The sequence below is a fragment of the Rhipicephalus microplus genome, chromosome 3 (assembly GCF_043290135.1).
Source record: "Rhipicephalus microplus isolate Deutch F79 chromosome 3, USDA_Rmic, whole genome shotgun sequence".
NCBI lineage: Eukaryota > Metazoa > Arthropoda > Arachnida > Ixodida > Ixodidae > Rhipicephalus > Rhipicephalus microplus.
This window is the reverse complement of record NC_134702.1, coordinates 93,171,742-93,199,689: the sequence shown is the minus strand read 5'-3', so window position 1 is coordinate 93,199,689 and position 27,948 is coordinate 93,171,742. Positions and strand designations below refer to the sequence as shown.

Here is a 27,948-nt window from a genome sequence, read left to right as displayed (position 1 = left end):
CCTTGTAACATGAATGCCTTTCTCCAACTGTACCCGAAAGCAAAATTTGGGATTAAATATAACTAATATGGCACCAATTTTGAAAATGGGCATTTATAGGCACTTATAAATATTTAGGCACAAATGTCAAAAATAGGCATTTATAGACACTATAAAAACATTATAAAAGCACTTTTCAACCTCTAATTCATGCTCATATATCGAAGTGGCACGATAGGAATGCAGGAAACTAAATAGGAATTTGCCTATAATTCAGTCTCTAGTAATGATAAATATGCCCCCTTTTTTGATATAATGTCATGTATATGTTATTCAAACTAGATTCAAGATTATTTGGCCAACATCACAATTTGCTTCAAACCTAAAATTCACTATTCACACAAGACTACAAATAATGCGTTGGGGCTTTACATACCAGGCTCACGTGGTTCATAAACTTTTGTGGCTGAGTGTGCATTCAAGTGACTAATCCTGCAGGAAATGGGACACAAAGCGGCGAAAAGCTATAGTGTAATGTTTCAAATTCTTCATTTTATAAAACGTTTTGACAAAACACAAACAAACTTATGCGAGTGAATGAAGAAGTGTACGAGCATGGCATATAGCTTGATGGCCCAAGATGAACCTACCTAGGAAGTTTTGCCTAGGACGTTTGCTACCAAGGACATTCTGCTAAACTCCAACATACATGTGACAACTCGCCATCAGCTGTTCAATCTCGCTGCAAAAGAAAGTGACAGTATGAGGCCATGTGTCATTCAATATGTTTATTTTGCACTGTAAAATTCAATGTATGCATTGTTTTCTTTTTACTTTCAATGTTCTTTGCGCAATGGTGCATACACATACTTTTGCAGGGGGCGCACACAGCACTTTGCCAAGCGTCCAGACCAAAACCACCCTTTTCTTCTTATTTCCTCTCGTCCGCAAAAAAGACACAAAAGAAAAAGCAGACTACACTCTTTACAAAATACAGTGCTGGGCACGTTTTTCTCTTAGTGTTTTTCACTTCACACAATGACCCACGAAGATTTACCAAAACCCACAAACTCAACAACGCAGCCATGATCGCGGTGCAAACTCTTTTGGTGTGATAAACATTCGCAAAGGAAAAAAAGAAACTCACTTAAGACCATAAATCCTATCAAGCCCAATGGCAAACTCGGGCACTTTTACTCACGCAGAAATACGTTCACAATGAGTAGGGACTGCACGTACAGCAGGCCAACGGCCTCCGTCCCAAGTGAACTCGCTTCAAAATAAGAAAACACTATGCTAAAGAAAAGTTTCAAAGAAAAAAAAAAACACACTTGCTAGAAAACTATAGTTTTATGGTACATCCTGCTGCAGTTTACGGGCACATGGATTGACAGTGCTGCGCAAACATTTAACACAGCTCAAGTGACCACTGTGACCTGCACAAACCAGGAGACACGGCAGAGGTGCGAGAAATACTCGTAAAAAAAATTACTCTGCCCTGAAAGAAAAGAAAAACAGAGAGGCCAGAAGAAGAGTATGTAGTAGTGTACGCAGCCTGCCATGCACCTCGCGGAGTGGCACGGGATGTGGCACCATTTTCTCTGGTGGCAGGACTAATTCACTCTGCATTGTCAAGTGCTTTAGGCCACACGAAGTATACTACAGCAATCTTTCCTTACATATATATATATATATAAAAAGCTATATATGCCTCTGCAGCAATGGAGCAATACTATTTTGAAGGCAATTTACATCAGATGATGCTAAGGACAACATACGATGCCAGTGATGGTCGCAATAAAGCAAACTGGAGAGAGAAAAAGAAAGGTGACACATTTGAAGCTTAAAAAAAAAAACAAGAGCCTTGCAGAAGGGAAAGCAAGGCTTAGGGAAAGCAAGGCTTAGGCCACGTGTGTAACAAAATATTTGATGACTCAGACCACTCCAAATGAATAGGTCATAATCTCTTCCCAGATGGCCCCACACAGCTTTAAGAAGCTGTCCGCTAACAACGCCTCTTTAGTCTAAGATCACTTGCAGCACCAACTATATGAAGAAAAAAAAAAGCTGCTATGAGCACACCGGCGCTGGAAAAGGGAAACAAAGGTTACTAAACTTGCGATACGGTGAAATAAAGAAAAAAAGAAACTCGGCGAGGGAGGGGGGGGGGACTATAGACTCGAGAACTGTGTGCTCCATTTGCCCACCAGACTGACCGCGAGGAGATGCAAATGAGAAATGAGCACGCCTTCGCAAACACATAAAAACGAGTGAGAGTCACTCCGGTGCCGCTGGACCGTACTGCCACAACTTCTTTTTTTTTGCCAGCGCACCGTGCCTTTGAGACAAATGTGCTCTGCCTGCCCACCAGCACACCGGAGCCCCGCTTACAACCTGCATGCAACACTATCAGCCATTCGCGGTCCACCACTGCACACATTGTAAGGAAGCAGACGATCATATGCGGACACTTGACTGCGCTTTCCCCTTGTCCATATTTACAACGAACAAAGCTGCTCGTCCCAGGGAACGCTACTCAGAGTGCGCTTGCCCCGCTCATCAATACTAAACATCCTGACAAAGATCGTGGCTCAAACAGCAATTGCAGCAACAGCAGCCCACAAAAGCCAGGACACTGCGGACAAGTTGCGCACTTTGCGCAGGCCGCTATACTATCAAGGCGCAATGGGCAAATGTAGAAATGAACGGAGAGAAAATTTGCTGCCTGGTGTGCTGCAGTACCCACTTCTCCTCACCTTGTTACTAGGCAGCGAGCAATGGGCAGAGACAGAACACGAGCAGACAGAGGAGCACGATGGGACGAAGAAATGGGGAAAAAGCAAATGGCATCGACAAGAGTTTCTTCGCAGTGGCAGCTCTTGGCAGACGCTGTAGCTTCCCCTCAGGCCCCCCATTCGGAGGGAATGAGCCACATCCTCTTCCTCCCAATCCCATTCAAATGTACAGGTTTTCCTGGAAGATGTTAAACGCTGGTTATAGTACAATTTTTTGATACGCTTAATACACGGCACCCTCAAACTTCTTAATGCGAACTATAGCACGAGCTGAAGACGAGGACACAGAGACAAATAGCGTGCTCGTCCTCGGTTTTTTTTTTTTTTTTTTTTTTTTTGAGTCCTTGTCCTCAGTCCGCTCTATAGCACTCGTCGGTATATACCAACTAGCCCAAGCTCCAACCCTTCAAACTTCTGTTTATATCCCGGTTTAAGCGCCCAAAGCTTAAGACAAAGCTCACAGCTCATGCTCTTCGTATTCTTGAGAAAGTATTCTGTTAAGTGAAAGAGAGATGACATTTACTACGTAGACTTCACTGTTTATGTGCATAAAAATCTTTTATTGTTTTTAGATGAGTACTCTTGACAGATACAGTAGCCTCTCATTAAACAGAACCTGAAGGGACCGAAAAAATGTGTTCCATTAAACAGGAGTTCCGTTTACTGAGAGGTGAACAGGGGTCCCAAATACAAAAATGAAACCAATCATATCGGAGGCCGTTGTCCCGTTCAAGCAGCAGTTTCGTTTACCAGATTTACATTTATTGAGGGTTCGCTCTACTAAGCATTTGATACTTTAAAACCACAATATGATTGTGAAAAACACTGTAGTGAAACTTGGGGTAATTTAACATGCACCTAAATTTAAACACAAGAGACTAGCATTCTGCCTCCATTTAAATGCAGATGCTCAAGAACAAATTCGATTCTGTGACCTCCGAGTTAGCAGCATAACCACTGCACCACCAATGAAGTCACTGCGATTTTCGCCTGATGTAGATTAGTGTTCGTGCCGTCAAGACTTCAACAAACAAAACAAGGAACTATTCTCGTTAGTGTTCTGCTAATCAAATGCCTCGGCCTAAGCGGTCTGACTGCTCACCGGCAACGGGAGCTGCACGGAAGGGTTGCTGGTAGGGGGGCCGCATATCAGCAGCACTGCTTCTTCTTCTTGTGGCCACCGGGCTTTAACCGCAGCTTGTCTTCAGGCACCTGCTGCCGCTCCTTCTGTTCCTTCTTGCTCTTCAGCACCATCCTGGTGATGGCATTAAACATCTGCATGCACATGAACAAGCAGCTCTCAGCAGAGAGAGTTTGGAAAAGGTGCAGTCACCCATTCCGACCTTCAAGCCAACCAACCACTCCTCTGCTATAACACCTGTTAGTGATGCCAATGTGTGCATGTGAATACGCTCCAAACTAGGAGTCCTCCAACTGGCTTTTGTGATAGGCGTTTAAAGGAACGGACAACTGCCCAGAACATGAAATGAGATGACTCCACTGATGGAAAGATTGTGCGTTTCATTGACTTAAACCAACCCTATTTTTTCCCATGAGGGGTGGATTTATCATGTGATTCTTTCATTCAAACTAGTGAAAAATTACCTGTAGCACATCTGGAAGCAAAAAATGAACAATCCGATGTCCCCGGACACATGACCGTTGAGTGTTCTACGCGGTCAAAAATCTTTTTGTTAGTGTTGAAATATTCCTGGTTTACTTAGAACCAGTAATAATTGCGGAGATGAACCACGAGATTGAAGTAACTAGAAAAATAAGAATGGGGTGGAGGACATTCCGCAAGCACTCTCAAATCATGACTGGTAGATTGCCACTAACCCTCAAGAGAAAGGTATATAACAGCTGCATCTTGCCGGTACTTGCCTACAGAGCAGAAACCAGGGAAGCTTACAAAGAGTGTTCAGCTTAAATTGGGGAGGATGCAGCGAGCGATGGAAAGAAAAATCATAGGTGTAACCTTAAGAGACAAGAAGAGAGCAGAGTGGATTGCAGCGTGTGACAAATCTTTGTAACTCCGCTCGTACTAGACAGACCTTTAAAATTTTTGCGGCGTTGACTTCTTGAGGCATTACGCTTTTCCAGTGAATTAATTTCATGGTTACTCAAAAAAGTGTTTCAGGGCCCCTTTAGGGATAACCGACAGGATTCCTAGAAAAGGCAAGCGGGTTAGGAGGAGACAGAAAGTTAGTTAGGCAGATGAGATTAAGAAGTGTCTGGGTATAAAGTGGCAGCTGTAAGCACAGGTCTGATGGCGGAACATGGTAGAGGTCGTTTTCCTGCAGTGGACGTAGTCAGGCTGCTGATGATGATGATTGCTGGTTCTTTATATTAAAAGATACTACTCCATAAAAATTTACACATAGGCCTGCATTAGTAGTATGCGTTTAAGTGGCCTTCACGTGACATAATAATCCCATGCTCGTCAGCACGTCTAGAGCAAATTTTATTTGCGCTTATGGAACCGCACACATAGTTTCCAGTTCGCTAAGATTATGGAGTGACGTAGTTTAGCTACCTACACTTCATCTTAGAATAACATGCACTGCTACTCAGCACGGCCTTGCTTATGCATAGCGACGTTTTCGGAGACTTGGCTTGACTGGTGTATCGAGAGAGTAACAAAGCCAGGACAAGTCCCCCATGACACAAGCTCAGGCACACACAACGCGGCACAAATACAGAGAAGGTGCATAGTGATAATGTCACATCACCCTTCTGTAACAGCTTATCTTCAAAAATAGTTGAAAGCTTGAAATAAAGATGCTTAAGCATAATTACAGGATCTTCCACGAAAGCAGGATGACGACAGGGTTCACAAATTGCAAGAAGGGCTGGCAGCATCGCTATCAATTCTCAGTGCTGCTAGATGAAAGATGAATCTGTGTTCAGGGCCTTTCACATTGAAAAAACACTGCTTATCAAATAACTACATACGTTTTGGGGGCTACATACACTACGAAAGGTGAGCTTTTTTGCTGCCCCACAAAAAGAATGAGTTGAGAAAAACCAGCAGTTGATCCTTTTAAGGATTCAGCAAGCAGTGAGAATGAATGCACTTCAATCATGTGAATGAATTTACAAAAGTAAATTGGCATTGCATTATCGACATAATGTACCACAATGTTTCCACACCTCGGGAGCCTGTAAGCAGCGGAATGCATGTGCAGCCAAAGCATTAGAACTTGCGATGATGAAAACCTCATAGTTCGAGTGATTCAAAGAGCTACATGCTTGAAACTTCATTGGGAAAAAGAGCCTCCTCATTTTTAAGGTCAGGCAAGAAGTAATACTGCATGACAGGATTGTATAACTGCACCAGGTGTCATACCCTGTGAACAGTGTAATGAGAGAGTGATTAAAAGCTGCCCACCCATCAAAAAAAAAAAAAAAAAAAAAAAAAACGCCTAACTCAAATTCACCATAATCATCATCACCTACAGCATTAACAAAACGTGCAACTACTAAGGTTACCTCTCAAGCTCAAATATTGATGATAAATTAGTCTTAACTTAGGCTAGTCATCTACACCAAACATATAAAGGACACTGAAAGCATTTTTTTTCAAATTTCTGTCAGCAATACCACCATTGTCTTGCAGTAAGCTCAACAGGCATGCGAATGCGGAAATAGTAGAAATGACACTGATCATTCAAAAATAGAAATGAAGCAGAGAGCGGATCTTGACAGCAAATTAATGCATAATCATTAACCCCTTGGCTTCCTTGCTCACTGCTGCCAGTCCTGCCTGATATTTCGTAAAATATTTTTTGTGCCAGGTCTGCAAGATCGGTTGGAAACTGTATTATGGGCCATTTGATTTTGTTATTCAGAGTGCCTTTTTAGCACTTGAATAAAATTCTGCTTCACTGAATACCGTGCTTTGTGGCTTCTCGCAGTTGTAGCAAAATTACAGCTTGACTACCTTAGCTTTTCTCAAGCAGTCACTTATATAATATTACTGCTTACAATTGATGTTTTCACCGTCCCGCTGACTTTGTTGTAACGAGTGATTACTGTACTTTTCATTTTCACCCAAACAAAAAGTTCTGCATTCATCACTACCATCACTATGAGAGGTATATTTGACACGACCCAAAACGGTAAATAAAACGTTGAGGGATCATATGCGAGAGGAACAAGATGCAGACCAGCTGTCAATGTTGAGACTCCATCGCAAGAGCTTACCTCTTCAACATTGATGTTCTCCTTGGCGCTTGTCTCAAATAGCTGGATGCCCATCTGGTCAGCAAAGCGCTGTGCGTCCTCTGTTAACACCACTTTCCTACTTGGGTCATCATTTTTATTTCCCACTGAAAGGACACAACATCAAAGTGTGAGCACGAATTTACTCTACTCAAGCTGTAATTTTTATTTCTTTTTAGGTATGTGGCGGGTAATGCAGCAGTGCATACATAACAAAATTTGACAAACTCCATGGCTGGCAACTGTGGCATCTGTTTTTACAGCAAATACTATTTGACTGTCTTCACAGGTTATGAAAACAATCAACCTTAGATAAAAATTTAGCTTTTAATGCAGTGTTAAGGGGCAACACTGCTTTTTAAAACATTCAAAAAAATTCTTGATCGATCTTAATGACACTTGGAGAGTTCATGTGTATTTGGGTGCCGACTTTTAGTATATGCAATTACCTTTGTAATATAGCATGCAGGCTTCGAAGTATCAAATATTTTATGTGCCCTTTGGGGGGCAAGATTTTTTCTACTGCTAGAAAGTAAACTCGCACGTTACAATAATCTGGAATCAGAACTCTATGCAGCAAAACAGGAATGGATGTTCTAAAAAAGCTATGGCAAGGTGAAAATTCACGTGTAAGTCGATGTCAAGCCGAGATGTCGCTCACGAGTTGAAGCTTCCTTATTAACACATGGGTGATGCAGCAAATCATACTTTAGGTTGTCAACTCAAATGAGAAAAAATGATAATAATAACACCTGGGGTTTTACATCACAAAAACCACAATATAATTATGAGATGCTGTAGGGGAGGGCTCTGGAAATTTTGCCCATCTAGTGTTTTTTAACGTGCCCCGACAGAGCACAGTACACGAGCCCCTGCTACTCCACATCCACCAAAATGCGACTGCCTCAGCCAGGATCGAACCCGCAACCTTCGGGGTCACCAACCGAGCACCGTGGCCACTGTGCCACTGAGGCGGGCTGTCAACAAATGAGGTAGTGTGACCATTCAAAATTTATTCGCAGCTACCAGGTCAATATTATAGCTGCTTTGCACAACACTTGTTTTTTCTGGGCTAGTAATACGATGTGTGTATAGAACAGATCTGGTTACGTGTGACTCAGTTAACGGCAGTCAAAGTAGCAGACACCTTTTTTTTTTTTTTTTCAGGAACACTGAAAAGCAGGAAGCCCCACAAAATGTGATCAAGGTGCTCTGCAAGACAAGTGGCTAGCTGCTTCGAATACAGGACATGCCTGTCGAAGAAGCGCTGAGACACGAGACTGCCTCTTCAGAGCCTTTTGAACCATCGTCTAAATCACGGTTTCTGAGGATTTTATGAAGAAATGATATAAACGAAAATGGGTGCCTTTGTTAGAAACACACAAGCAAAGGTAAGTAGGACAGTGGGGACTCAATAAAATGAGAAGCAAAGGTTAAAAAAAAATTACCAACTAATAAAAAAAATTATGATAACCATGCTAGGCAAGAAAAAAAGAGATAAATTACATAACAGAGATTGAAATCAAGTGGTCAATGAGCAAGTGAATAATATGTAGAGCTAACAACAGGCAGTGCTGCGCTCTAATGACAGCCAGCTGGTTTCAATTTAACGTCACGTACCTAAGATCCTGTTGACCACGTCGCAGTTCTGCTCGATCTCGTGAAGCCAGCGCTTGACGTTGGCAAACGACTCCCCATTCGTGACGTCATAGACGACGACCACACCATGGGTACCTCGGTAATACCTGGGTATAAATGAATACGTTAGTCATAACGCAAAAACTTCCAATTCATTAAATCCACAAATGGGAAAACTACTGACCAGAAAACTGGAAGTTAGCCACATCTACTTTTGCATGGGGACCAATTCTATGCGAACAGTGTCACTCGCAGTATGCAGCGCTGGTAACATCAGGCCTCTTCTAGGGTGGCATTCCTTGTAAATGGCACTTTTTATTTTGGGGGGGGGGGGGGGGGGGGGGCGAGAGCACTAGCAGTGTGACCGAGATGAATAAATATTCGTGAATAGCACAACACACTGTGGTTGGAGGAAAGCTCAATGAGAGGTGATCAATACCGTAATTACTCGAATCTAACGCGCACCTTTTTTCCGGTTAAGAGAGTTCATAAATCGCATGCGCGTTAGAATTGAGTACGAAAAAAAAAATGAATACGGTCATTCTATTGCCATCGGCATTCCAAAATGGCCGCCCCCTACGTGCGTCGGCCATTTCTGCCTATCTGTTTCCCATGTGCGGCACTTCGTACGTGTGCTGAGGAGTTCGTCATCTTGGTGTGCATTAGCATCGACGGTATGGAAGGGCCGACTCCAAAAACTCGACGAGTGCACCACGATGCCGCTTTTAAAAGAAAAGTCATCGCGTGTGCCGAAACGGTCGTAAATTGGGCTGCATCGCGGTCGTTCGGAGTTCCTGAAACGTGCGTGCGAAACTGGCGGAAACAAAAGCAGAAGATTGTCGACAGTGAAGATTCACGCAAAGGCTTTAGCTGACCACAGCAGGGTCGGTTTCCGCGAATTGAAGAGCTGCTAGCCGAGTATGTGCTTGAGCAGCGAGTGGCACAGCGGCCCGTGACGACAGAACTGCTCAAAGTGCAGGCTATGCAGTTAGCCTTAGAAAAAGGGCTAATGCGGAGCCAGTTTAAAGCGAGCAGGTGCTGGCTAACTAACTTTATAAAGAGGAAAGGCTTTTCCCTCTGAAGGCGAACAGGCATATGCCACAAGTTGCCGGAGGAGTACGAAGAAAAGCTTCAGTTTTCAGAGGTTCGTCCTAAACTTGTGGCACAACAACGGCTCCCTGCTTGGGCAAATCGGGAATGCCGATCAGACGCCTCTTTACTTCGACATGCCTGGCACCACAACCGTCGAGAAGAAGGGGGCGAAGTTCGCGTGCTGCATACATAGGGCCACGGTAAAACTAGAGTGACGGCAATGCTCTGTTGCACGTCAGATAGGCACAAGCTTCCCCCGTACCTCATATTTAAACGGAAGACGTTCCCGAAAGGAGTCTTTTTCCCGAGTGATGTGATCGTGTGGGCCAACGAGAAAAATGGGTGCGCGTTGCAATCGATGTCTTACTTTTTTTTTTTTTTAGTCGTGGAAACCGGGTGCGCGTTACAATCGAGGGCGCGGTAGAATCGAGTAAATACGGTATTTGGGCATTTTATACTTTTGTTTGCCGTCAATGACTCTCAATGTATAAAACACAAACTAGATTTTGAAGTAAGAGGTCCCGTTGCAGTCCCTAACTGTGTGGGACCTTCTTCTGTGCACTTGTAGTACTGGTATACTGACTTCTAAAAATTATAAACTAAATCATAATGAAATAGAGCAGACTACTGTCAATTTGACTTCAGTAGATTCCTTCCTTTTGTAAAACTGATCTCAAGGGTCCTGGTCAGCCCTCGCGCTTCCAAATTTACCAAGGTAAATCCTGCAACCAGGTGATACACCAGACAACTGAAATCAGGCTGGTCATAGTATACAAACATGGCCCCAACAAACATTACAGCAGCAACGGTTTTCAATGAAAGCCGTCTCCGAATTTGCTACAAATCGGTTAGAGTGAACTCTACAAACACACGCAGTCTCCCATTCGGGCAACTCATTTTCAATTCTCCCCAGAAGCGTTTGATGCAGAAGCGATAGTTTAGGTGTGTTAAAAGAATTTGTCATTCTGTTACTCGTTTCTTTTTTTTTTTTTAAGACAATTTTTCTGAAAAATTCTTTGGATTGTGCGATTTGACAAGGAACCACAACCAAACTACATTTTCAAAACGTAACGACAATTACCCTGGCCAAAGTTGTCACGAATAGTACTATTGTAAAAAAAAAAAAAAAAAAAAAAAAAAAAAAAAAAAAAAGAACCCTGCTGACATGAATGGCTTGTTAGCACATAATGACAGTGACGGCACATCTGTTTTATTATGATTTCAAGGTTGTTTTAAAACAATGAATTGTTTTTACTCATTGAGCTATTGCCAATAAGCGGCACCACATGTTCTCGGAATCCCCGGGGACTGCAAATGCCAAGTGAGGTTTCATTTCAGTTTGTAACTACGGGACCTCCTGTATATACTCATGATGTACTTGACTTTTTGTTTGTCGTGAATAAAATGATCCTAATTCTTGAGTAGTTATTCCGATGTAGGCCACCATTCAACTTGCTGAAGAGGATTGAGCAGTGTTGAGTCTCAAAACATGAAATTAACTACTGACCTTAACAAAGATGACATGTTTTCGGCTTCATAGTGATGAAGTGCTACTTAAGAGCAATGATGAGGGTCATTAAATATGTGAAGTTTCAATCTTTGAAGACAGTGTTTGCTGCGTTCATTGAAGCCATAGCGCTGGTAAGACAGGGACCACAGAAATGGGAAGGAATGTATACTACAGAAAGGACTACATGCCACAGAAAGCACATGTGCCGTCTTTTTTCTGTGGCCCCTGTCTTATCAACGCTATGGCTTTAATAAAGTGAACAAACCAACTAGCCCAGAAGTCTGTTTCCTAAAACTTTGCTGCTTTTGTTTTCTCCTTCTAGCAGCAATTGAAGATGTTTTTTTTTTTCTGAAAAGCCACGCGAACGTTCGATTTCTAAGCAAGTGAGGAGCTCCAAGCGTCATTTCCTACTTGGGACCCGTAAGTATTGGTTGCGTGCTAGATTCGGGAACATGTTACGACACGGTTTGGTTTGGTTTGGAAAAACTTTATTGACAAGTCCGAAGGCGTGCGCCCTAGCACACGGCGGGCCGCTCCCACGATGGGACAGTAAGGCCGAGCCCTAGCGCCGCATCGTGGGCCCTCTGGACAGCCCAAAGTTGCGATGTTATGTCTGGACTCCGGAGAGCGGAGTCCCACTTTCTGGACGATGCTGTATCGGTGCCACGTACCGAAGGGCACTCCCAGAGCATGTGGTGTAAGGTGGCTAAACCGCCACATTTTGTACACGAGTTGGTTAAATAAACATCAGGATAAAGCTTGTGAAGAAAGGCAGGGTTAGGGTACGTTTCTGTTTGAAGTAATCGCAATGTAAGCGCCTGCGCTCTATTTAGCTTCGCATGTGGAGGTGGAAAGATTCTCCTATCCATAGCGAAATGTTGGGTTATTTCATTATATGTAGTTGGCGGATCCCTGTTTACGAAATCTCCAGTTCGACCCAAAGGTCCTCCATGGCCGCGGACAGCTAACCCTCGCGCCCTGGAGTGGGCCAACTCATTGAGATTTATGATCCCTCCGTCCATGTTTCCCATATGAGCTGGGAACCATGTAATGGTATGGGTTGTAAGCAACTTATCACCGAGTATATTTTTGGCCTCTTTGCACACAGCTCCAACACTGAAGGCACGAATGGCAGCTCTAGAATCGCTAAATATGTGTTCATTACGCTGATCTAAAAGAGCCAAGGCGATGGCAACCTGCTCAGCTGCATTGGCAGTTCTGGCGCATACCGACGCGGTGAATAAGGTCAAATAGGTCAGTAGTGTGTTCTCACTGTTTTTCCTGCGTTTTGCTTAAACAGACAAGGTGAAGGGCTCAACCAACTTTGTTGACGACTTCTGGATCAAATCAACCAAATTGAACTAGTAGCTGAAGGCCATGCTAACATTACAGGTAGCTCTTATTCTTATGATGGCATCAGCGTTCAGTTTTTCGTACTGCAGGGTGCAGAAGTACAGTACTGACTGATTAAAATGAGAGACCAACCTTTTAAGCATGAGAATCTGTATGCATGATTGCTCTCAATAACCACACCATGTCGCCATAAATCTGATTTGGCTATGATCCATGTGTTCGAGTCGAAGTGACGCCAATACGACCAACGCTGAAGACAGTGAGTGTATTAGGTTGGCATGTTTCAACTTGGTGTAACGAGGGCAGTGGGCATGGAGCTCGAGCATAGAAAAGGAAGAAAACTAGCTGTGACTGCAGGCTTGCCTTCAGTTAGCCCTTGCGCTAAATAAAGCTCTCGTTCACCGAGTCGACTCCCGCTTGTTCAACAACCCGTTTCAAGTGGTGGAGGTGCTAGGTACATCTGGTCCTCACCCTGGAACTTCGCAGCCGCACACTCCAACGACCTCCTACAATGACTGATTCGGGGCCATCTCAGGTCGCTACTTCAGATGTCGCACCTGTGCCTCTCTTTTCACTGGCGCTCTCCGGCAGCGCGACCCCCCCCATATTTGGTGGCACAGAGGACCAAGATGTGGACAACTGGATTGCCAAGTATGAACTGGTGAGCGCATACAATAAGTGGAACGCAGCCGATAAGCTCACAAATGTGAGTTTTTACTTGACCGACGTGGCAAAACTATGGTACAGAAATCATCAAAGTGATTTCAGTACCTGGTCGGAATTGGCAAAAACCCTCTCGGAAGTCTTTGGCCGTCCTGCTGTCCGCCGTCTTCGTGCTGAACAGCGCTTGCGGGGCAGAGTACAGAGAGCAGATGAAACTTTCACGAGCTACATCGAAGATGTGCTCTTTCTCTGCAAGCTCGTCGATTCGACTCTGGACGAGGCAGGCAAGATCAAGAACATCATGAAAGGAATCGACGACGGTGCATTCCAAATGCTGGCTGCGAAGAATCCCCAAACGGTCGCCGAGGCGATTCAGCTCTGCCAAAGCTATGATGAGCTGCGTAGGCAGTGCGCTTCTACACGTTGCGCTGCTGAAGTCACCGCGGACATCTCGTCCCTCGACTATCGCCATGACACCGCCGACCACTCTGCGTCGATGCCACTCATAAAGCAATTCATACGCGAGGAGGTCGCCCGGCAGCTATCTATAATCACAAGAACTACCGAGCCGATGGCACCCTTGTCGCCTTCGCTTCGCCAGGTCATTCAATCGCAAGTTGCCGAAGCATTACCGCCAGCTCAGGCTCCGCCAACTGTTACCGCACCACTAACGTATGCAGCCGCAGTTGCTCCGCCACGTGCGCCAGCATCTCCAGCCATCTACGAAGCTAGTCGCCACGTTTATTCGCCAACGCCACCTGCCCGCTCGCTGACCGTCCCGTCTCCGGCTGCATACGAAACAGCTCAGAACGTTTATATGACGCCGCCGCCTGCATGACCATTTACGGTACCTTATTCAGCGAACAGTGCCCCTACCGTCAGCCAATGGCCCACTCCGGATAATCGGCCGATATGTTTTTCATGTGGCATCCCAGGCCACGTAGCTGGTCACTGCCGTCTTCGCAGCTTCCCTTCTCATGACATTGGAGGGGCCTCACATTACATGCCCACCATGCCCACTCAGCCGCGATATCCCGTTCCTGCCAATCCACCTCTGGACATACGTCCCGGTCGCCGACCATCCCGCTCAAGCCGTTCACCTTCTCCTCGTCGTCGATCTATTTCTCCAATGTTACGTCACAACAGCCCACCGCGAGGGGAAAACTGATGGGCGCAGTTCCGGAGGCAAGAACTGCGTTGGTAGTGAAAATTTCAAGACCTAACTGCTGTCCCCCGAACGAAATCAAACTCTATGCTGATGGAATTAAGGTGCACGGACTTGTTGACACTGGAGCTGCCGTATCTGTAATTAGCGAGAAACTGTGCCGAAACTTGAAGAAAGTGACCATGCAACTTACCGACCTATCTTTGCAGACAGCTACGTCCCATCATATTCAGCCTTCAGCTTTGTGCACTGCACGAGTTGTCATTCAAGGTGCGATGTACGTCGTCACATTTGTAGTTTTATTCAGTTCTTCGCATGACGTTATCCTTGGGTGGGACTTTCTTTCGTCAAATTCTGCTTTGGTCGACTGTGCTCGTTCCGAACTCGCGTTATCTGTGCCGTGCTATGACCCCGACGATGGTGCTTCGTGTAGAGTGTTTGCTGCTTCTGACGTTGACATTGCGCCTTTCTCAGCTGTTAATGTCCTCTGCTGTTGTGTGCCTCTCCTTCTAAATGGCCTGTGTTGTTTATGCCATCGGTCCCCTCTACGTGCCGTCGAAATATCATGCTTCCGTTTGCCATCGTCGTTTTTCGCAACGGTCACGCTGCCATTTATGTGTGCAATCCCTCAGACAGCCCGTCATCCCTACTACGTGGAGAATGCCTGGGAAGCTACGAACCTTACGAGTGCATTCTTCCGGCTACTATACCCGATTCTACGGTTTCGCTCCCAATTTGTGCTGTCACTCCTACCAACGCGCCTAATGATGTTCTGGACGTATTCTCGGATGCCATCGACTCTGAGCTTGCACCAACTCAGCGCGAAGAGAATATAAATCTTCTACTCCGCTTTCGCTCTTCATTCGATCGTGACCAGTCAGGCTTAGGCCGAACCTCTGCGGTCGTTCACCGTATTGACATTGGTCAACAAGCCCCGCTAAGACAGTGTCCGTACCAAGTGTCATCTGCTGAACGCCGTGTCATCGACGAACAAGTGGACGACATGTTGAAACGTGGCATCATCGAGCCCTCCAACAGTACCTGGGCTTCACCGGTTGTTCTCATCAAGAAAAAAGACGGATCCATCCGGTTCTGCGTTGACTACCGCCCACTCAACAAGATAACGCGCAAAGACGTATACCCTCTGCCGCGCATCGATGATGCTTTGGACTGCCTATAAGGAGCAGAGTTCTTTTCTTCGTTAGATTTACGCTCCGGCTACTGGCAGGTGCCCATGGCAGAGGGTGACCGCCCGAAGACAGCCTTTGTAACACCGGATGGACTATATGAATTCACCGTTACGCCCTTTGGCCTCTGCAATGGGCCTGCCACTTTCGAAAGGATGATGGATACCATCTCGCGACGTCTGAAATGGAAAACCTGCCTCTGTTATTTGTACGACATTGTGGTATTTTCAAGCGATTTTGCGACCCAACTCAGTCGCCTCGAGCAAGTTCTTACGTGCCTTTCCACGGCGAGACTTCAACCTAACTTGAAAAAATGCCACTTCGGCGCTCGCAAGCTGGTAGTTCTCGGCCATGTGGTTTCTAAGGACGGCATTCTCCCGGACCCTACGAAACTTAATGCAGTCGCGGTGTTTCCAAAGCCAACCACCATCAAAGAGCTTCGAAGCTTCATCGGCCTATGTTCTTACTTCCGGCGCTACGTCCGCAATTTCGCCTCCATTATCGCCCCCTTGACCAATCTTCTTGCCGGAAGTTCTGATTTGTCAGCGTGGTCGCAGGCCTGTGATGATGCATTTCAGGAACTCCAACGGCTCCTCACCACGCCTCCTATACTCCGAAATTTCGATCCGTCTGCTCCAACAGAACTTCATACGGATGCTAGTGGTGTCGGGCTAGGGGCCATACTGGCCCAACGCAAGGATGGCTTTGACGAGTACGTCGTTGCCTATGCCAGCCGCACCCTCAGTAACGCCAAGAAGAATTACAGTGTAACTGAAAAGGAGTGCCTCGCCATTATTTCGGCAATCGGAAAATTTCGGCCTTATTTATATGGACGTCCATTTGATATTGTAACAGACCACCATGCGCTTTGCTGGTTATCTTCACTAAAAGATCCTAATGGTCGGCTCGCTCGTTGGGCATTGCGGTTACAGAAGTTCGATATCCGTGTTATCTACCGTTCTGGCCGGAAGCATTCGGACGCCGATGCCCTGTCACGTTTGCCATTGGCTTCAGAGCCTGTCGGCTTGCCTATCTCCAGCAGTGCTGCCTTGGCCATCAGCATTTCGGACATGCCTTCCGAGCAACGCAAAGATGCTTGGATTTCTTCTCTTTTGGACTTTCTCTCAAACCGGACTCCCGCTACAGTTTCCAGGATGCTTCGCAGTCAAGCAGGGAACTTCGCTATTTGGGATAACCTGCTTTACCACCGAAACTACAGCTGGATCGGCCGTAAGTGGTTGCTCCCCATTCCCCGACATCTGCGCTCTGACATCTGTGCCACGTTCCACGATGATCTGCAATGTGGCCACGCTGGTGTGTTAAAAACATACACTCGTTTGCAGATGCGGTACTACTGGCGCGGTATGTACCGTTTCTTTCGCCGTTACGAAAGATCTTGCCTTACGTGCCAGCGACGCAAAATGCCCACTCAACATGCCACAGGTCCCTTGCAGCCGTTGCCATGTCCAGCACGAGCTTTCGATCGTGTCGGAATCGACCTTTACGGTCCGCTTCCCTATACTTCGAGTAGCAACCGCTGGGTCATTGTCGCTATCGACCACCTAACGCGGTACGCTGAAACAGCTGCGTTACCTTCTGCTACCGCAAAAGACGTTGCATGTTTTATACTGCAAAACCTGGTTTTAAGGCATGGAGCACCTCGTGAGTTGCTAAGTGACCGCGGCCGCGTTTTTCTCTTCGATGCCATCAAAGCGTTGTTGAGCGAGTGTCGCATCATACACCGCACTACCACAGCCTATCACCCGTAAACTAATGGGATGACAGAGCGTTTTAATCATACACTTGGGGATATGCTAGCCAAGTACGCTTCATCCGACCAGTCAAATTGGGATAGTATACTGCCTTTTGTGACATATGCTTACAACACTGCAATGCAAAGCACCACTGGATTTCTGCCTTTCTTTCTTCTTTATGGACGCAAGCCATCATCAACAATGGATACCATTCTTCCTTATCGACCGGACCCTTCAGAGATGACTACCATTTCTCGAGCAGCAGCACACGCTGAAGAATGTCGGAAGCTTGCTCGTGCATTCACGTCACATGACCAGACGCGCCAAAACATCGCCACGACGCGTCAACCACGCCTATGAGCTTTGCTCCGAACTCACTGGTGTGGTTATGGATTCCTTCTACTCCTCCAGGACTCTCCCACAAGCTTTCGTCCAGGTACCATGGCCCTTATCGAGTTGTACGTCAAACATCCGCTGTCAACTACCTTGTCGAGCCACTGGATGCATCTCCGGACAAGCGCCGTCAGGGACAAGAAATCGTACACATCTCTCGACTCAAGCCATACCATGACCCTTCGGTGTACACTTGTCCTTAGGTCGCCAGGATGGCTCCCTCATCGCCCAGGGGTGATTGTAACGAGGGCAGTGGGCATGGAGCTCGAGTATAGAAAAGGAAGAAGACTTGCTGTGATTGCAGGCTTGCGTTCAGTTAGCCCTTGCGCTAAATAAAGCTCTCGTTCACCGAGTCAACTCCCGCTTGTTCAACAACCCGTTTCATTGAAAGTAAAGCCCTTGAATGCATCGGGTCTGATGCCTTGGCAGCTTAGCTTATTGGAGATTTCTGCCAGCTGCTTTTGGTGTCACAAAAGCGTTACAGAGCGAGTGTTGCTTCCGCAGTAGGATCGACTGGGGAAGGAGAGCACACATTATCGGGGGAGAGAGTCATCGGAAACACGACATTCTTTCAAAAGCCATTGAAGGTGTGAGCTCAGGGTTGGAGCGTGTAGAGCGCGCTCCATAATCATGCACCACAAGTCGCTCTTTAACCGTTGAGTTTACAAGACGGCACTCTACCGGCTAGAGAGTGCTTGAACACGTTAACTTAACACGCCCAGTGGAAACAAAAGTATGTCTGTTACTTAGCCATGAATTCTCCAGTTTCAATCCAAGGGCACTGTACATTCGCAAAAGTTGCAACAAGCAAGCATTCAGGCATCAATACAGCGCTACACTAAAAGAACTTTTGATAGAGGTCTGAACTGAATGAAAGTGCATGGCAAAGAGTCAGACGGGACTCACGTTGATGTGATGGTGCGGAACCGCTCCTGGCCGGCTGTGTCCCAGATCTGCAGCTTGACTCGCTCGCCATCCACTTCGAGTGTGCGGATCTTGAAGTCTACCCCGATGGTTGTGATGTAGTTCCCTGGTAACAATTATGAAAGCAATATTACTGAGCTGTTTAATGCCAATTTATACTGCATATTTGGGGCTTCTTGAGCAATCACACTGCGAACACGGCCAACTGTGCATGACATTTACAGCCAAATCTTTATCATTTTCTGCTGTGCAGGGAAGTTTTAAAGACACTGGGTGGTTGATGTTGGGCCAGAACCGTCTGCTTCTGCACATTCAAAAACCTTCGTGTTACATTCAGTGTTGTGAATTGGAAAAGTGCTAGCAGAGTTTATTTGATGTAACTGCTCCTTTGACATTATAACTGATGGTAAAAGTTAAAAGCAGTAGAATCCTACACAAAGCACACTATTAGTTTTGTTGCTCCTTTATGCATTATCAGTTTATCTGTATCACTTGCAGTCTGATGCCGCGCTGCGTCTTGGCAACCTCCTTCTTGAACACCCTTTGATATCACTACAGAATGGCTTGCATGAATCATACTGCCTCTGCACTTGCAGCCTGCAGCATGTTTTTCTAATAAGTACGTAGTTAATCAGGAAAAACCCCCATGATGCCACTGAAAATGCTGGCCTTGATGCAAGTACATAACTGGTAACATGAAACCTGCACGACAACACTGGGTAACATGAAACCTGCACGACAACACTGGACATGATAAGCTTTCGTCTCGAAACAGGCCAAAAAAACAAGTACACAGCACAGTCTAGTATACACGTGACTCTGTACATGCAACAAAGAGGCATCTCAGGTGATTGACAGCTCTGCAGGAGAGCTTCGCCAAGGCCTGCGTAAGGTATGTGCATAAGGAGTTTCAGCTCAGGCACATTGTAAATAAGTTGTCAATTAAACAAAAAGAAGCAAATTAAATACAAGTAACCATGAACTACAGTGGAGCTCTGACAAAATATCAGTAATCAATGCTGGTGGGCTGAGTCAAAGGAGCTACCTTCACACATACTGCACGACTAACAGCTTTAAATTTGTTTAAATCCTCGCTGTTCATGACAGCGTTTACGAATTTTCTTTTAGTTTCCAAGTACTGAAGCCTCACGTAATGTATCTTTGACAAACTTTCCATTTACGCTTGAAAACACAAGTCACACTAGCATTCCTAAATTGGTGATGGATAGCAGCAAAGTAACACACAATAGCACTGGCCAAAGAGGAAGACCATGAAAGTTAAGCTTGCGTGGCAAGGATGGTGGTGCCGCTATACTTGAGGAATTCTATAGGTGCATACTGTAAGCATTTTGAACTATTTAGTTTCATTCTACAGTGTGTCTCCTCAAGTTCACATTGTGTTAATTTGCCCTAGTTTAGAAACAATGACAAGACAGCAGGTTTTAATAGCTAAATGCTTAGGTCTTCTACATGACAAACCATTAATTGAGGCTTTAGTATATTAAGAAGCACTGTCGGTTCACTGAAAAAGTTGAATGTGTACCGATCACTGAGATGCTGGAACAGGCATGACAGCTGCTTGTTCCAGCAGTGACAGAACAAGCAGTGACAGTGACAAGCAGTGACAGAGTAGAAGCATTGCAGTAATTTACAGTAAGCATTTCAAGAACGAGTTTCTTATGAAAAATGCTCCATTATGAAGTAAGTACTGCATCCCTAATCAGCAAATAAAGCCCTACCAGGAGGAAGTACGGTTGAAAAGGTACAATACCATGTTCGTATTAAAAGCGCAGCTAGTATGACCATGTGGCTGAGTACTTACTGAAGTCGCTAGTGGTGAAAGAGAAAGACGCAAGTTAAATGCAGTGTGGAAAACGTTATGCAATCGGCACGTACCTGTGAAAGTGTTGTCAGCAAACCTCAGCAGCAAGCTGCTCTTTCCGACTCCTGAAATGACAAGCAAGTTGAGGAGAATGGTCAAAGTCCGAGTCTTGCAGCCAGGTAACAGCTATCAGATCTGTCTTGAGAAGCCAGCAGTAGCCAGGACACCAAAGCAACGGCAATGTGAGTAACCTACACATATACCTTACCGAAGAGGTTAAACAAGAGAAATAGAATGGGCTTATGGGGTGATTACCCTGTTTCAGCACACACAGATAAGGCTACACTTTGAATGCTAGCAAGTGCTGCTCCTCTGCCTGAAAAGCACGGGTATGGGCCAGTTGGGAATTCATGATTATCAAAGGAAACCGTGAAACTGCATAGGACACAGAATGAGGCCACTTATGTTGCGTTTCTTGCGCTGCGTGATGCACCCTCTTTTGTTTACAAATGCAATCAGCGAGATAACGAGTTAAAGAAACTGCAAAACTGCACGCAAACAAGGAAAAACACGAGCCACTTCGTGATGTCTCTTGTGTGTGCAATCAGGATAACAAAGTCCAGAAATAGCTTGAAAAAGAAGCAAAAAGAAACGCTTTTTGGGAACGAGATCGAATGAAAACAATGTCAAATTTATTTTAGTCTTTCTACGACAGCAACTACATCCCCATGAATATCGATTGATTTGAGTGGTTTTAACATCTCGAATCGACCGAATGATTATGAGAAATGCCATAGTGGAAGGCACCATAAATTTCGACCACCTGGAGTTCTTTAACATGCACCTAAATCTCAGCACATGGGCCTACAACATTTTCACCTCCATAAAAAGACCCATGAAAATTAAAATAAGGTTAATGATCTTGGAGTCTTAATACAAGCATAAACTGGAGAATAATGTCTTGCAATACCTTTACTTATTCAAACAAAGTGCGCCCGCTTCACGTTAGACATAAAACTAGGCCGAGTGATACGCCTAGCTATGAATGACCTCTGCTTGAGACATGTTAAATTTTGTCAAAAATTATTGCCACTGTAGCAGGGTACAGAAAGTGGGTGAAACTGCCCCTTTGCAAAACAAGGAACAAAACAGCAATAAAAAAACAGCAGAATTTGCTTACCACACTTATTTCCTCACAAAACCAGCTACACTGACATCATACAGACACAAAAGTGTACCCCATCGTCACTTTTGTGAGCACCAAAGTGCTGCCAGCTACGCCATGTGAATACAGCGTTCTTTGTATGCGACGCAGCTGTGATGACATGCATTGCCGCGTCACGTGTATGAAATTTTGTCGTAAAGGCGTGAAACAGCAGTTTAAATGTTCAACTGTATTGATACATTGCGGTGCCAAGCTCTCATGCTAGTGCAATGAAGAAATGGGTTTAAATACACTGTAAACAAATAGCATTAAATTCTGGCACAAACTGGAAAAAGCAAGACAAATAAGAACCAAGATGCTAAATTTTTTTTTTCATAACATAAAATGAAGCCAACGGACAATATAGCATAAGAGAAATTACCTGTTTTTTATTTATATACTGTACAAATGAAAGATGGGTTAGCAAAGTTTCGTTGACGCACGTAAACCACACGTAAACACTACTTACAGCCTACTGTCTCATGATTTTTAGCTGCATTCGTTATTATTTTAATAATGTAATAAAATCTTAACTGCTTTCTTTTACTTTTACATAAGACTAACAAGCTTTACATTTGTATAACAAGCTCATAACAAAATCTCAAATCTATGTATGATGAAAAATATAAGCCTTGCTAGAAGTCAAGCATAAAACTTATGTGCGACAAGTATGCTGCTCACTATACATACCTGAAGCGACTGTGCTACCGTCTGCACTCGTGTACGAGTACGTATTTCAAACATAGCCTTGGGCAAATCGGCCAGCACCCTTAATAGCCATGGCAGAGCATGTAATCAAACTGCAGATAATAGGCCAACAACAATCACTAGTTTTCTTTTATCACTAGTTTTCTTTTATGTATACCGAGTTTACCTTACTGTAACGAAGTAACTGTCATCTACAAGTAATTCAGAAAAATGGAATGAAACAACGAATTTTCACACAATAATGTTAATGAAGTTGTGGTGTCAACACCGTTGGTCACAAGCAAGAAATAAGCATTCACTGCGGGCAAAAATTTGCAACGGATGCAAATAATAAAAATGAGGGGTTCAAGCCGGAATCCAACCTGGGCATTCTGGGTGGCAGTCATTTGTTCTACCACAAAATTGTGGCTGCTTTTGAAAATAACACCTACACAAGCACTCCGTAGTGGAAAGAGTTGCCCCAGGCATCACAACACGTGAACTATGAAACACGTGGGTGGTCATGGGGCTCACTAACTGAGAAGCACTCAGCCGTAATTAATCACCATCAGCATCAACAAACTCTATAAATTGCTTCCATTTAAAGTTATTGCATTTGAGATGAGTCGAAGTAAAACAAGGTAAACATTTTTTCGGGAGAAAATAAGGCACTTAATGGGGGTTAATGGAATGAGGTCTCTCGTTGAAAAATGTGGATTAGTATGCCAATCAATGTGAGCCGTAATAAAGAAAACCAGGCTTGGAAAAGATAGTAACTTCTCACAGCACAATTTCCATGATGGATATACGCTCCCGTGACATGCAGGGCCAGGGCAAGCATAGTGCTACTACAACCGACACGAAGCTTTTGTAACAAAACACACACTTACGACACTGACCACGAAATTCGGGGTTTATCTTTCATAACAGCAGAGAATGGAAGTATTTCATTTACACAGTGAATACTCAGGGCAAGTAAAATGAAAAAAGTGAAAAGAAGTGGGCACATATGCAAATAAGCTCCTGCAAATAAGCTTCCTCTTAAGACATGCTCTTCAGATCACCAACTCTAGTACAATATTTGTACACAGTCTAGCTGGTCTTACAGTAAGGCCTGAATGGAGAAATGTCATGGGTGGTTCTGAATTTCTCCATGGTTTGCTCTTTACTACTGACCTCTGCATTGTTTGCTGTGGCGTTTGTGGCTGCGGTAACAGGCTTCCCTACAATACAACAACTATGATGACTTGGTTCACCTGCGTAAATGACGCAGCACAGGTTCCACTTCTTCTAGAGTGAGGTAAACATTAAAGGGACACTAAAACACGAGAACAATTTAAAATAGGCCCCGCCCACGTATGTTCCCATAAAAGCAAAACTTTTTGATTGCGGATATGGCGATATCAGTGAATGATGATGTTCACATGAATGACAATGTTATGGTGTCTTTCGACATCCAGTCTTTATTCACCCAATACCTACGGGCTTGGTTGTTTAAATTTGTGTCTCAGCCCTCAAAAGAGACACAACCTTGCCAAAGCATGCACCAATCGACGCTCACAGTTTGCGCCGTTCTTTGAATTTCACTTCGAGAACACATGCTTCCCGTTTGAGAGTTGTTTTTGCAAACAGATACACAGGACAGCAACAGATGCTGCCATTTTGGTAAGGGCAGCAGATCTTACGATGAAATGCCTTGAACAATGTGTACTCAGTTTGTCTCATGCTGTGCCCAAAACCTTTCTACAATACGCCGATGATTGCTTTAGCACTGATGGCAATTACAGAACACCTCCACGGCATGAATGCAGAAGTCGGGTTTACCGTAGAATGGCCAGCTTGCTTTCCTAGACATTCTTATTAGGCGCAAAGGAAAAAGCATGCCGTTCAGTGTGTACCGAAGGAGGACCCTCACGGGTCGCTATTTGCATTTTTATTCTGTGAACCCTGCCCCTTACAAATGGCCTGCAGTTGCCTCCTTTATGAAAAAGGTACGAATACGGGCTTATCGGTTCATCGTAAACTGGCTTGTAAATCGTGCAGAAATGCCAGAAGACTTCATTGTCGCCATATCGCATGTGCACCGAGAATTCTGAAGTGGCGCTACCCCGATCTGTTTTTGCACTCTGTGGAATGTCAGCTAGAATGTCTGGCCCATCCTGACAACTCACGCCCTAGGAAATGTGCTTCTGTGCCATATATTACTGGGATCATCGTGTGCCTTGCACGTGTTCCACACCCCTTCAATGTTCAGATAGTGCGCTTGCTGGCAAACAAATTGAGGCCTTCCCTTCTAAAAGTAAAGGACAAGCTGCCAAAAGAAAAAATTTCAGAATTGGTCTGAAGCATCCAGAGTGCGGAAGAAATTACGTCGGCAAGACAGGCAACTTCTCCCAAAAACTCAAGGAGATTGTGTTTAATGCAAAGGTTTTCATAAAACGGGCTGCTGAAACAGGCAGAAGCAAATGGCCACAAAATATACTGGGATAAAGCAGAGATAACAAAAAAAGATAAGAACTAGACTGCTGACTGATTTCTGGGGTTTGACCTCCCAAAACCATGATATGATTATGAGAGACACGGTAGTGGAGGGTTGCGGAAATGTAGACCACCTGGGGTTCTTTAACGTGCATCCAAATCTGAGCACACGGGCCTACAACATTTCCGCCTCCATCAGAAATGCAGCCGCCGCTGCAGCCGGAATTCGATCCCGCGACCTGCGGGTCAGCAGCCGAGTACCTTAGTCACTAGACCACTGCAGCGGAGCAAGAACTAGACTGCTAGGTTTTACTTCAAATCTCTAGCCATCCAGACAATGGCGCACACGCTTAGTCAGAATGACAGCAACTTCCCGCACGTAGCCCTATGCCACACTTAAAAGCATACTTAACCGGACTGTTTGCACAATAATTTTTCACAGCGAAGGCTTACGGGTGGGAGCCGAAACGTCTTGCTTTTATATCAACATTTGTGGAGGGTGGTGATCTGTGCTTTTATTTGTGCACATCTTTTATGAACTAGATGGGTTTCCATCTGACTCACAACTTTGGGCACTGAAACAGTTTGGGCTGACAAAGTATTCCTATGAAACTCCTTTTTTGTGGCTTTTGTACAAACAGGTTGATTATTATAGGAAATGGAGCATTGCCGCCCCAGCGGCTCGGTGATTACTCCGTTCAAGCTGCTGACCCAAAAGACATGGGCTCGTTCGGGCGATGGTGGTCTGATTTCGATGAAGGCCGTTCACCTTAACGCAGTCCACAAGGTGACATCAAAATTGTTACACCATTGCCGCCTGTCTCAATTGTCTGTCTTATTAGCTCACCAAACTTTCTCGCTGGGTGGGAGTGGCTCTTTCTCGCAATAAATACTATATCTTAAGTGTCGTCTTAAAGGTCTTACCACTTTTGCTGCACATTTCAGAGGTGACACAAACAGTGCCTAGGGTGGGGTGAAACTGAGCATGTTTGATTGAAATACCTCTTTGTGGGTACCCCGACAAGTTTCATGACAGGTTCGTTTACCTCGGTGTTTACAGTAGATTAGAACCAAACAGAAGGCAATGACCTCTAACTGCAGAATCTTCAATGCTTGAAGCTGAAAAATTCCTCCACAGTCGTGTCACACGCTCATTAGTGTACTTACCTTTAGTGAACGTACTGCTCACGATAATAATATCAAAACATACGCTTCACGACCAAGCCCTAAAAGCTTTTGGCAAAAAGGAACTGTCCACACTTGAACCGAAGACAAAAAAAAAAAACTTGGCAACTGTACAAAGAAAGGACTAAACAAAGAAACAATTAGTTTCTCGGTGCATGTCACGGGCGCGCTGGGGGCAAGGAATTCCCGTCTTGTCCCATTCTAGTCAGGAGTACCACAAACAATGGAAAAGTGGGGCACGTCGAAACGAAACGCGTCGTCGAAGAAGAATGCCGGCGTCCCAGAATAAATTTACGCGAGAAAAGACATAAATAAACTAAAACACGCTCGTCTACATAGGGCGAAGGCACAAAAGCTGTCATCGGCGCCGGACGCACGAGTGATCCTGGGGGAAAGCAGGGGAGGTGCGCGCGCGAGTTTAGTTACGTGGAGCGAGGAACCACGTCGTGCGAAACGTCTGTCGACGCGTTCTACTCGATAGCCGCGACTTCACCTCTGAGTTCACAGCACAACTGCTCTGAGTCATATGTCCCCCCCGACAGAAAGGAAACGCGCCGCGAATGCCCTTACTTGCATCACGCCGCCGGCAAAATGACGTCCTTTCTAACCGCTTTCCAGCGAACGGACCACGATTTATGCTCGCGCAACGGTAGCGTCATGCGCTTATAGCTGTTTTTAAACCGGACTCCCGAAGTAGTACGCCTAGGAGCGATCGAATCCTTTCAACGGCACCCTTCGATGGCTCATCGCACGCGCGCAGTGCTCCTCTGATGCAATTTTAGATGTGGCACGGAGAAATCGGCAGGCACAGGCGGAGAGTGAACTCGGCACTACAACGCCTGCACGCGCTCCCATGTGGATCACGCCCCAGCAAGCCGGGCCACTAACCTCGGCTACCCAAACAAACTCTCGCGGCGCACAACTTTGCTTTTCTGGCAACCCGATGAAAACAAGCGACCACAAAAACTTGCTGGCCACGGCGGAGAGTGGTGTCTTTACTTTTCTTCGCTCCCTGCGTGGTTTATAGATCGCGCGCTTCTTTTCACTCGGCTCCAGCAACACGGCCGATTTTCGCCAGTCAGCGCGCTTAATTGAGCGTTCAGAATGCCAAATGGTGCGCGCGGTCGTGCTGTTGTAGTACGATCAGATCTCACGCAATTGAAAGCTCGCCCCGTAACACCCCCCTGAACGCAGGTGTCTCGAACGTTTAGCTGCGTGCTCGAAGGATTGCAAGATCGCAGTCTGTGATCGCTGCAGTGACCCAAAACCACTACAACGAAACAACCACTGCAGTTAAAACTTAACGTGCCAAGTGACACTAGGAAAAACTCTCATTTTAGACACGGAAAATGAGCAACACGGTGGCGTCTAATGATTCAGGAGCGGCTCCATCACGGAGATAAAAATATGATACACAGAGCTTTCCCGTCGCTGAGCGGCCGCACGATTGCGACTCAAGGCACTGCAGCAGGCCAACATACGGTCACGGAAGATCAGTGGGCACGGACGCGACATTCGAGAAAGCTCTGATGTGCTTCAATTGGGGCAGACCGAAAGAGAAGTGCACTTTTTATTTCGCTCGCACGAGCAAGCGTCAGAGCAAATCGGCATGAACTTTGTTCGCCTCTGGAAAGGCGACAGTCGCGGCAAGAGCATGCTCGAAAAGGGCGACTTACCGCTGTCTCCGATTATTAGTAATTTGAATAAATGGTCGTATTCTCTAGCCATTCCTAGGATTCAGACGTGGGAGATGGGAAAACAATTTCATAAACGACGTCTACACGGGCCAAATGGGCGTACAGCAGCGTAACCACGACAGGGCTGGCGGCGCTGGCGTCGCATTGCTTCGGCTTCCTGAAACTGCTATAGGAATTTCCGTTCAGACGGGAGAATAC

At 45.3% G+C, this 27,948-nt stretch overlaps 1 protein-coding gene across 1 annotated transcript; it reads right to left on the bottom strand.

Annotated features, from left to right (window-relative positions):
• Nucleotides 1–2,819: 2,819 nt before the first annotated feature.
• On the bottom strand, nucleotides 2,820–27,895 carry Rab35 (RAS oncogene family member Rab35). The gene is made up of 7 exons (XM_037423079.2): nucleotides 27,730–27,895; nucleotides 20,574–20,624; nucleotides 18,660–18,783; nucleotides 8,619–8,743; nucleotides 6,981–7,105; nucleotides 3,877–4,049; nucleotides 2,820–2,952 (listed from the first exon to the last, which is right to left on the bottom strand). Exons 1-6 carry the CDS (start codon nucleotides 27,779–27,781, stop codon nucleotides 3,924–3,926), a joined length of 603 nt encoding a protein of 200 aa, XP_037278976.1. The 5' UTR covers nucleotides 27,782–27,895; the 3' UTR covers nucleotides 2,820–2,952; nucleotides 3,877–3,923.
• Between the last annotated feature and the right edge of the window lie 53 nt (nucleotides 27,896–27,948).